Source organism: Gastrolobium bilobum, unplaced genomic scaffold (genome assembly GCF_033153095.1).
Source record: "Gastrolobium bilobum isolate Gb01-03AN ecotype WA unplaced genomic scaffold, APGP_CSIRO_Gbil_v1 utg39360, whole genome shotgun sequence".
Lineage (NCBI taxonomy): Eukaryota > Viridiplantae > Streptophyta > Magnoliopsida > Fabales > Fabaceae > Gastrolobium > Gastrolobium bilobum.
This window is the reverse complement of record NW_026896693.1, coordinates 89,720-101,373: the sequence shown is the minus strand read 5'-3', so window position 1 is coordinate 101,373 and position 11,654 is coordinate 89,720. Positions and strand designations below refer to the sequence as shown.

The 11,654-nt window shown below is 38.2% G+C and overlaps 3 protein-coding genes across 3 annotated transcripts; 2 read left to right on the top strand and 1 right to left on the bottom strand.

The window, feature by feature from the left end:
* Positions 1–694: 694 nt before the first annotated feature.
* LOC133301458 (secreted RxLR effector protein 161-like) lies at positions 695–1,381 on the top strand. Its single transcript, XM_061501084.1, has one exon. It carries the CDS (start codon positions 695–697, stop codon positions 1,379–1,381), a length of 687 nt encoding a protein of 228 aa, XP_061357068.1.
* A 333-nt stretch (positions 1,382–1,714) lies between these two features.
* On the bottom strand, positions 1,715–2,535 carry LOC133301457 (putative F-box protein At1g67390). Its single transcript, XM_061501083.1, has 2 exons — positions 1,984–2,535; positions 1,715–1,723 (listed from the first exon to the last, which is right to left on the bottom strand). The coding sequence occupies exons 1-2, from the start codon at positions 2,533–2,535 to the stop codon at positions 1,715–1,717; spliced, it is 561 nt and encodes a 186-aa protein (XP_061357067.1).
* Positions 2,536–5,378: 2,843 nt separating this feature from the next.
* Positions 5,379–5,963, top strand: LOC133301455 (uncharacterized protein At4g04775-like). Its single transcript, XM_061501082.1, has 2 exons — positions 5,379–5,537; positions 5,610–5,963. Exons 1-2 carry the CDS (start codon positions 5,379–5,381, stop codon positions 5,961–5,963), a joined length of 513 nt encoding a protein of 170 aa, XP_061357066.1.
* The last annotated feature ends 5,691 nt before the right edge of the window (positions 5,964–11,654 follow it).

Here is an 11,654-nt window from a genome sequence, read left to right as displayed (position 1 = left end):
TGTATGATTCCACCAGTGAAGCACGCTTGGTATGTCTGTTGGCAGATTCTGAAGAAGTAAGCTTTGAAGAAGCAATCCGAGATGAGAAATGGCAATCAGCCATGGAGGAGGAAATAAAGGCGATAAAAAAAACAAGACGTGGGAGTTAGCTGAGCTGCCCAGAGGAAGTCGGCCCATTGGTGTGAAATGGGTCTACAAGAAGAAAATGAACGCTAAGGGAGAGATCGAAAGATACAAAGCCCGGCTAGTGGCGAAAGGGTATAGGTAGAAGGCTGGCATTGATTATGACGAGGTGTTCGCACCCGTAGCAAGAATGGAGACAATCAGGCTGTTGATCTCTCAAGCAGCCCAATTTGGATGGCCGATCTATCAGATGAATGTGAAGTCGGCATTCTTAAATGGAGTACTCGAAGAGGAGGTGTATCTGGAACAACCTCCGGGATTCATGAAAGCTGGAGAAGAAAGAAAAGTGTTGAGACTGAAGAAAGCCTTGTATGGATTGAAGCAGGCCCCAAGAGCCTGGAACACAAGAATTGACAATTACTTCAAAAAGGATGGATTTGAGCAGTGTTCATATGAACATGCTCTCTATGTAAAGAAGAAGGAAGGTAAAATTTTACTTGTTGCTCTATATGTTGATGATCTGATTTTCTTGGGTAATGATGAAGGGATGATTCAAGATTTTAAGAAGAAAATGACGAAGGAGTTCGAGATGACGGATCTTGGTCTGATGAGGTATTTTCTTGGTCTGGAGGTCAGACAAGACAAATCCGGGATCTTCGTCTCTCAGGAAGCCTATGCAAAAGGAATTTTAGAGAAGTTTAAAATGACAGACTGCAACCCAGTTTCAACGCCAATGGAACCCGGGTTGAAACTTTCAAAGTATGATGGAAGAGAGAGAGTTGATCCGAGTTACTACCGAAGTCTAGTTGGAAGTCTGAGGTACTTGAGGTGTACGAGGACGGATCTGTGTCTGAGTGTTGGGATCATAAGTCGATTTATGGAAGACCCGGGGTGCACTCACTGGAAGGCGGCTAAGAGAATTCTGAGATATGTGAAGGGAACAATCTCACAAGGACTTCATTACTCGAAGTCGGACAAATACAAGTTGACTGGTTATTCAGACAGTGATTGGTGCAGAGATGTTGATGATAGAAAGACCACGGCTAGCTATGTGTTTTTCATGGGAAACACGGCTTTCACGTGGGTATCAAAAAAAGAACCCATTGTGACCCTGTCTACATGTGAAGCCGAGTATGTTGCGGCATCTTGGTGTGTTTGCCATGCAATATGGCTAAGGAATTTACTAAGCAAGCTGGAGCAAGGGCAAGTCGACGCAACCGAAATCCGAGTTGACAACAAGTATGCAAGATGGGAATGAAGGATGGTAGAGATATTAAAGTTTAAGGAGGATTTTTGTTGGGTTTTAAACTTTATTTGAATAAAAGTAAATAGAAAATGAAAGGTTTTGTGGTGAAGAGGTGTGTCCCTTAGGAATTTGTTAGTGGACATTAATGAGTTTAAAGTTTCTAAGAAGTAGTCATTAATGTGTTTAGATTTCCTAAGTTAGTCATTAGTATTTCTAGTTATTTGCTATTGCTTTTAAATAGCACGATGTAAATCATTTAAAAGTAAGGCTTGAATGTTAAAAGATATACAAAGAGGTATATTCAGAGAACTCCTTGTGTGTTTGAAGTGTTTGAGAGAAACACCATTAGAGGACCTGTGATTCATAGAAATCACAATCTCATTCACATTCATTCTACAAATTTTTAAAAATTTGAGACTTGGACTGTCAATCTTAACTTTTTTTCTGAAACCACATTCATCAAGGGTTAGATTTTCAAGTGATGAACAACTAGACAGAATCCCTTGCAAACCCTCTGGCGGTAAATTCACGTTAATTAATGTTAGGGTTTTCAGATTTTGAGGTACATCACATGAGGGTGAGGTGTTAAGGTAATAGTTCTTCAATTGAAGCACCTCAAAACCTGAAAAAGTCTCAAAAGGCAAATCAAGAATCATTCCATGTTCTCTCAAAGTATGTTCTCCATTTTGTAGAAAAAATGCATTAAGAGGGGGTTCGCCTTCCATGGAAAGCTCTCTCACCCCTTTCTGCTCCAAAAGCTTCTTCATCCACCCCACAGCTTCCCCACTCGTGCAACTCTCGACCATGTGTCGAATCTTGCAACTTGTTAAGGGACCAGAGTGAGTATCCAGGACTGAATTGATCAACATTGCTGCTTCGCCAATTGCATCTGCATCTCCTTCCTCTCTAGGCATTACCTTATGACGCAAAATCGCGTTAAGACGCATGATGTTTGGGGTCGTAGTTTGAAGATATGATTCGGTTAAAGGCCTCAACATTTGTCTCTGATTGAAGCTGAGGTGCGAAGAGTGCTTCCAGACTGTTTTCCATTGCTGGGAAAGTATGCTGGTTCTCACACCTTCGGAGCCTGGAAGGAGGGATATGATAGCAGCTAAGAGTGCATCAGGAAGATTGCTAATGAGATCTGCTCCTTCGTTGGTATTCATTTTTTTAGGCTCTAGGCTTGTATTCTCTATCACAGGAGGAACGAAGGAAAAAAAATGAAAATATTTTAAACTTTGGCCTGTCATTACAATCAGTTTACATCTTGTCTTCAAGTTAACGTATTGATTGACCCATAGTTGGACTGTTATAACCCAGTGATTTGAATTTCATACGTAGGTTTTAAATTTATGATCTTCTATGAAAATAAATATAAAAATAGAAATATAATAAATTAAATTTTATTTCTAGCAAAATAAAAAGTGCAAAGTGTGTTCATCTTAAATTAAAGGATGTAAAGTTGTGTCATTTTAAGAGAGAGAAAGAGATAGATAAAGGAAGAGAAAAAGAGATAGATAAAGAAAGAGAGAGAATTTACCAAAAAAAATAAAGGTTTGAGTCTCACCTCTTTGTGAGAGTGAAATGATATAAGTGTTGCATAAATAAACTTGATTTAGTTTTTTGGTGCGTTGGGCTTAGTATACATTTAGCCCAACATCTAGAATTATACTTTAGGAGTTAGTTTGGTCAAAGATCTAGAAATTTCTATTCTAGTCAATTCCATGAAAGTTCTAGAGCGTAGTTGCACCTACTATTATTAATAAGGGTAGTTGCACCTACCACAATTAATAATTGTACTAGGCTAGTATAGAAAACTCTAGAATTATTTGGAGCCATTGTTTTGTGGAGGTGCCAGTAGTATAAATAGGGGTCATCTCCATCATTTTGTATCAAGTCAACAAGCCAAAAGAGAAAAAGAGTTGTGTAGTAATAAAAGTGTTCTCTTCCTCCATATTTTTCTATAACCTTTATTTTTCTCAAATATCCTCCTCCCAACAATAAAATGTGTCATTTAAAAGAATAAACACTTTTTCCAAATAAAAAATGTGTGATTGAAAATTTCAATATTTCACTAATATTATATTCCAAATGACATTTAATTCAGAGCAATAAAATACTAAAATAATTTAAAAGGATTACAAACATTGAATGACTTAGGAACTTTAGACACTGGTGTGGTGTCAAACTAAAATATTCGACATCAAATCTTAATATTTGATATATGTTTGCACTTACCTCTATTTTAATCCATTGATTTGATCATCAAAGTCGTTATGTCTTTATGCTCAGTTTTATCTATTTGAACAAAGACATGCATGAATCATGTACGCACGCACACGCACACATGGGACAAGATTAACTTATACTGGTATAAAAAAAATTATAAGTTTAAGTGTTGATTTTTATGCATCTAATTATTAAAATTAAATGAGAATTAATAATTAATTAATTATTGTAATCTATGATGCACGGACACAGACACGAGACACGGGACACGACACAACACGACACGCCGACACATTAGTTTCTAAAAAATATCATATTTCGACACGTTGGGACACGTTTTGATATTAAATAAAAATTTTAATATATATAATATAATTTATATTTAATACATATAAGAGTCCATAATAAGTCATATAACCAATCAAATATTTAAATTTTATAACGTAAATATAAATATAAATATAAATAATTTGTCGTACTTTGTTAATTTTCATGTCAAATTTCATAGTAGAAAAAAATTAATTTATAAATCATTTCTTTTATTTTTAGTTAACAAAATAAAATTAAGATTTAAACAAAAAAAAAACATGTTCGAGCGTGTCCGAAAATGTGTCCGAGCGTTGACCGTGTGTCGGAAAAAGTTGATTGCGTGTAGAAAAAACGTGTTGGAACGTGTCAGAGAGTTGACCGCGTGTCCCCAAATGTTGACCGCGTGTCGAACGCGTGTCCGAACGTGTCCACCTGTCCGACACGCAAATTTTACATGTATGTACGTGCTTTTCAGATTGTAATCCAACAAATTCAATGCTCGGTAATGTATTCAATCCTTGAAAAAACTCAAGCTTGTTCTGGATAATGATCAATACCATGAGAAACCCAGCTAGGCCAAGGGAGATATATAAAAGGTGATAGAAAACTTTGACTTCCTAGTTGGGTTTTTGTAGTGTGTTCAATATCCGAATTGTTGGAAGGTAAAGGAAGGGAACTAGAGGAAGGGAGCCAAGCAATGAGTAAGATAAGAGCTTGTGAGTTATCACCATAGAAAGCATGGTAGAGTTGTGTGATAATGGCACCACTTAGACCAACATAACCCTTGAGAAGGCCCAAAATATTGCCACTGCTTTCGGGAAAGTTCTTGACATCTGTGACTAAAGCACCGGTATATTGGCAAAAGACAGAGAATTTGTGCCATATCATAAAGTAGAGACACATTTGCCAAACTTGGAGTTTGGCAATTCGATCAGTGACAGCAAGCCATATCATGAAGTAGTCGAAGAAGTTCATGATTTCCCCAATTGAGAGAACCACCCAAGGTTGAGTTATCTCATTGATTAACGTCTATATAACTCCAATATTTGTAAAAGAGTAAAGACCCAAATTGGTCCCTGACAAAAAATGCGGTGGCCAAATTAGTCCCTAAGAAAAATAAACTTGTTGAATAGTCCCCAACAATGTGAAATAGGACCCACATTAGTCCTTCTGTCAATCCAAAAGTGACAGTGTGAATGACGGTGATGATGTGTCACGTTAAGTGACATGCTGAAGCCCACGTGTGTTGGAAGAACGACGTCATTTGTTGAAACCCATCCACGTTGGACACACCAGTTCTCTTTCATCCAAGAAACGTCGTCGTTTGTTTGTTAGGGTTCAACTTAAACCAGAAAGCATGGCATCGAATCGAAGGTTGAAGCATGAATTTGGGAAAAATTGATTGACGGTGTAGGGAAGGTGGGTGTATAATGTTCGATTTAGGGTTGTTCTTTGTTTTTATCCCATGATTATGTCTTCTGGAAGGGGGAGCTCAAGTAGTTCATTTGGGTCCAAAAGTGGAAGAAAGAGAGTTGCTCCATTGTGTAAATGTGGGAGGCACAGTGTTGTTTACACCTCCAAGACACCTAGAAACTCTAATAGATCATTTTTTGGGTGCCCCAACTTCAAGGTGAGGTTAATTTTTTCATGCGTTATTTTTGGTATGTCAATCTTATTAACTGTATAGTTGAATTTGGTTTAGGAAAAGAAGCCACACTGTAACTTTTTTACATGGGTGGATGATGCTACATCTGATACCATGGAGTTGGAAGATTGGACAATTAACAAGCTGGAGTTGAATGTAGCTGAAATGGAGTTCAAGTTGAACTTTTTGGACATGAAGCTCAATGATGAACTGCAGCTGGAGGTGAATGACCACAAAAAGAAGATTAGTGAGCACTGTATAAAGATTGAAGACATATCAATGAAGATGCAGGCACACTTTGAAAGGGTTGAGAAGGAAATGATGCATGTGTGTAGGTGTGCTAGGGTGTTTGCTGGATCCATTATCATTGTCTTTGTAATATGTTTATATCTTTGTAGTAGGGTGGAGTGAAATGTTCATTTTTAATCTGTAATATGTATGCTTCTCTGTAATGGAAAGACCAATGTTGGGATATAATGAGATGTTGTTCATGCAATGTATATAATTTGGTTAATGTCCTTGAACTTGATTGTTCTTAAAGCACAATCTGCTAAGTATTAAGTTATCTGTAAATGCCAATTAAAAAGTCAAAAGACTGTATGAACACTAAATACAAGGATGGAGGGAATTATACAGAAGGGGGGAAAGAGCTTTTTGTGGTAACAGTTTTTTGTGGCATTGGTCTTACTGTCATGTTTAGCATGGACTAATTTGGGCCCCGATGAATTTGTTAGGGACCAATGTGGCCAACTGTGGACAATAACAGGGACTAAAATGGTCCTCGATAAAATTTGTGGAGGACTTATAAGGTATATAACAGGGACCAATGTGCTAAGTTCAGGTATGTTTACACATGACCCCAAAATGACACAGCATACAAAATATAAGCAGGACAAGCAATTTGCCAAAGAGATGGTAATGACAGAAACAAAAAATAGTATTGTTTCACAGTATTGAATACAGTCATGACAGTGAATACAGATAGTAACCAAACTGACATAATCTTTCATTCATTTCACATCAATGACAGCAATGAAAAATAGTAATGACATAAAAGATTTAGTAATCCAAAAAAACATATTCCATTGATATCATCACTTTGTACTTACAATTCCAATTGACATAATAAACCATTAAGTAGGAACACTTTGTCTTCCCAGAAAACAAAGTGTTCATACTTAATATGGCTATAACCAGAGGCATACAAAAAAAAGCCATTGGTGAATAATTTAAACAGGGCCAATACCAAACTAATACCAAAAATCTGGCCTAATTACAATTCCAAGCTACTGGCCTAATAAGTGCAAAAAAAATGCCAACTGTCACATTCGAACTGGCCTAATGTCAGTGATTACAATTCCAAATCAGTTATGTGGGGCTGGCCTAGGTGCCCTGAATCCTGGTGTAGTCATAAAGCTCATGAATCTGGCTCTGGTGCCACTTCTAGCTGTAGCTGCTTTCTCACTGGTCACTGCCTTAGCAGGATTGCATGGTGGTGGGCTGCTGCCTCTTGGTTTAGCTGCATTTGGTGCATACTGGCTGCTTGTCTCTAGTGGAGGGCAGCTCTGACTCATGCTCATGATGATTTCTTCAACTGTCCTTGACTGGCCAACTTCAACTGTCCTTGACTAGCCAACTTCAACATTAACCGGTTTAGTTTTTTTCTTTGATCCACCAGCAGGTCCCTTACATGTCTTGGGGTAATCACCAGTCTCATCACACTTGGAGCATTGAACTGTGTAAGTTTTTCTAAGCTTCTTGTAAGTCTTCATAAGCTCTTCAGTGGGATCCTTCTTGCGATGCTTTTTTGGACGTCCAATAGGCCTTTTCAAGCGTTAAGTGAACTCAAACTGGTAAGGAACGGAAAAATGCCAAACGCCTACATCTGAGAGCGTTCCTGAGGTGTAACCACAATGAAACTTCTCAGCTTGCCTTAATGCTGTAAGTACTGCTGAAGACAGATGAATTCTGCTGTCAAGGATCAAAACAGAATCACACACTCACCTCACCCCCATCATACACCATATGGTCAATCAAAAAGAACAAGGAGCGTACTCAACAATGAACAAAAAAGGACAGAAGAAAAACAAAGAAAAAGGGGAACAACCATTCAAAAGAATTCAAGAAAAACCAGAAAACCTTCCTCCAAAGGGGGAAAAAGGTTCAAGAAAAGGTGTTCCCTCAAAAACAGAAAAGTCCAAGTTCAAAGACACAAAAGCTAAACGTTCCTTGATCCCACAAATCAGACCACCACTTCTTCCACATTTCCATACACTTACCCATCAAAGAATCCTTGGAACGGAAGACAACTGTACTTCATACGAACGCAGCAGAAAGGCAAGTTCTGCAGAATCACATCCAGGAATGGATAGAGCAAACACCAACCCATGAGTGACAGTGAGACAAGAGATCAGTAACCTTCTCTTATCTGGGGACAGAATCCTTTTATTGTTTACTATGAAGAGTAGTTCATTTTCTGAAAAGTTTATGGTTGCTCGCTGGCTCAAGTTCCTTTATGTTATTATATTCTTTTAAATTGGGCAAACTAATACAATATTTCTGAGTTGTTTGAGGACAACCAACAGTTTAGTTTTGGGGTGTTTGATGGGACGTAAATTCGTTCCCATCTAAGCCCATTTTGATGGCAAAATACCATACGTTCCCTCATCTGATGAGCAACTTCAGCACGAAAATCACTTGTTTTACACATTTGTGACAAAAACACAGTGGGGGAACAGATGGTAACGTATTCCTTTAAAATATATTAAAAGGGGAACGGACTGAGACACATTTAATGCACCTGCTCCATTCATTTAATGCTTCTGCATACTTTGCAGGTAACGTAGAGTTAAAGACTTCTAAAAAGTAAGGCGGTGCACCAACTGAGCAGCTGGAAACGTGAAGAGCAGAGAATCAAGAGTTCTCATTGGCTGAAAATAGAAGCAAAACATGGGAAGGCCTGCAAACAATGGCTAATCATCACCAAATCCTATTCCATTCAACAATTCACGCAAGCTTCACACTCTGCTGCCATAGTCCCGTCCCCTCATTCAAGCAACTAGCTCCAAGGAAATTACAGTCTTGCCATTCCTCTTCCAGCTATAAATAGGACCTCCCTCACACAAAAACATCATCGAATCCTGGAGGGTTTGTAGTCTGAACGGGTAAACTGTGAAACTCTTAAAGAACTATTTTTAAAACTCTTGACCGAAGCTTTTTGTATTTCTTTGGCTAAGTAAGCTATATTCATTGTGCGCCAATGGAAACTGGGTACGTACTAAGAAAGGAACTTCCATAAGGAAGGGATTTCAGACAGCTTAGCCATTGGGGGAAGGTAGATGTCATGGCAAAAATGCTACTGGTCACCTTAGGAATAAAGGGCCAACTCGTCCATTTTAAGGTTCTGAACTAAGTACCTGTTGGAGTCAAGGGAGCAATAGGAATATGGAAACTTGTGAGCCATCTAGATCATGAGCTGAGGAATCAGAGTTGGCAGGCAAAGAAACTGGGGAAAAGCCAAAAAGTGCTAAGTCTTGAGCAGAGAAAACAGCCCCTTTAAGAGTGAAGCAGTGAATCTGTTCCTTCTGTTAAACTGTTTTAATCACCACCCTGTTGTCTCTTGATTATAGTTATTTCTGTTTTAGTAATTTTATTTTATTTTATTTAGTACTTATAAAAACTCCAATGATTGTTATATCACCTTCTTCTAAACAGGAAGGATCACATACATAACGCAGCGAGCAACTGTTTGCCATCAGGTTGAACCTACTGTTCCTGAGGAACGTTGTCAAGACAGTAGGGAATGTTTGGCCAGACAGTTCATTTACTAACTTTTCGTCTCATTTTTACTCTTTATAAACAGTGATAAAACAATAATTAGCACTCTATCCTCATGGGAACGATAATTTGGGCATTAATACTCCTTTTATTACTTAATGCGTGCACTTGTGCACTTGGGTTGGAACTGAGGGACGAATCTGTGTTCTGCAAGAACAGAAGAACTTCCCCTATCAGAACTTAAATTTTTCCACCATCAGCAAACCACCTAACACTCACCAAATAAACAACATAACCAACAGAGTCTCAACACAGTAATCCATAAAGCTAATGACATAATAGCTACAGACATAATCCAGCATCCAAGCATAGTCATCATACATAAGCAGATAAACATCAATCAACTAAGCTCTGACCTCCTGCTGCTAGAGGTTTCAACCCCTGGGTTACCTGAACCTGAAATAAGCGCCCGAAACGTGGGGTGAGATCTCTAAACAGAAATCTCAGTAAGACAAGGGGTCCTCAAGGATCTTCCACCCCAAGCTCACTTACATGTGCAATATAAGTTCTAAAATAGTTCAACAATATAAGTTCCAAAATAGTGCAATGCAGCAGATAATCATGTCATGTGTGTTATAACTAATCTACTGGCCAGAGAGATGCAGGAATACGCCAAGAGTTCACACTAGCTCAAAGCCCACAAACAGCACAATCACAATCTGTTACACATTGAATAATCATCAATAACCATTTACCCAGGTTACATTAAGTGATTAAGACTTTCCATCTCATTTTAAGTCATTTCAGGCAATTTCTGCAGGAGGTATTCGAATACTCCCCGATGAGTATTCGAATACTCCATGCCTCCAAAAAGTATTCGGTTACTTTCACTAATGTATTCGAATACCACATGGTATTCGAATACCAACACCCAAGTATTCGAATACTTCTCAGTATTCAAATACTTCTTCAAGGTATCCAAATACTTTTCTTCCCAGAAAAGTATCCCAATATTCCAGCAAGGAGTATTCGATTATCAGAGGACAAATATTCGAATACTACCCGAAAAGTATTTGAATACTTATCCATCAGAATGCAGAAATTCGAACAGACCTCTGCATAATCCCATTCTTAAGGGTCTAAACGTGATTTGGAGTCCAATGACTCCTTAAACAGATGTTCATTAGCATGTTATGAACTCAGAAACACAGTCCTTAACTCAAATGGTTCAAGTTACACTTTTTAATGAATTAAACAAGCTTAAAAAATCAAAAAGACAAAGTGTGATCATGGTATACCTTCCAAGGCTTAAAACTCCGAAAATGGAACACACAAGGAGTCCTCTACACAGCACTATGGTTCTGCCACCTCAAGACCACGAAAATAAGCTTCAAGCTAGGACCTTTCCTCATCAAGATGGCTTCTTGAAGCCTTAAGTGCAAAGAAAATGGTTTTCTCACAACCAACAAGAAAACTCAGCCACTTAAGCCACCCAAACAACAACCACACACACTCAGAATGTGAGACTTCACACCCTAACAAGCTTGCTCTCACTCACCCACACTACTTTGGTGAAGGAACAATGAACAAAGGTGATTACTTGGAGGTTTTAAGTGAAGAAAAGAGGGTGAGAATGGAGGAGAAAGGTGGCAGCTGCTGCAGACCAGAAAACTTCATGTAGAGGCTGAAGGTTTATGACCTAGGGCATTGTGCCCAAGCCTATTTATAGTTCACTTAACATTAATCGCACAATATTAGCGCTAATAGCTACGCTTATCTTTTTAATCTAAAACTTGGGATTCTCATCCTACTCAGTTTTCTAAGATTTTTCATATTTTTATTGTATTTTTCGCAGCACCTTTCCGGTACGCGCTTTTACATAGCCAGTATCAGTTCTGGCACCAGTTCTCATTATTTTGACTTGAAACTTGAAATCACAGTCCTACATATTATTCTAGGAATATTCAAGCACTTATTATGATTTTCTGGGATACTTCATCGGTACGCATTTATACCGAGGAGCAGAACCGGTATCTGCACTTTTCATCAAAAAAGCAACTTTCAACATTATTAATTACGTTCTATAATTATTTAAGCCTTCTCATAATTATTAGGGTCAATTATGGAATTGTTTCCTAATTTCTCATAATTAATTAATTAACTTCCTTAATTAACGGTGCAGGTTCTTGCAGCTCGGGTGCATCATCCTCCCCTGCTAGGAAAAGATTCGCCCTCGAATCTGCTTCGGCTTCACTGATATAACTTCTTCAGGTGGTAACTCAGGTAGCAACTCTTCAAGTACAATATCACCAAATTCTCTAATTA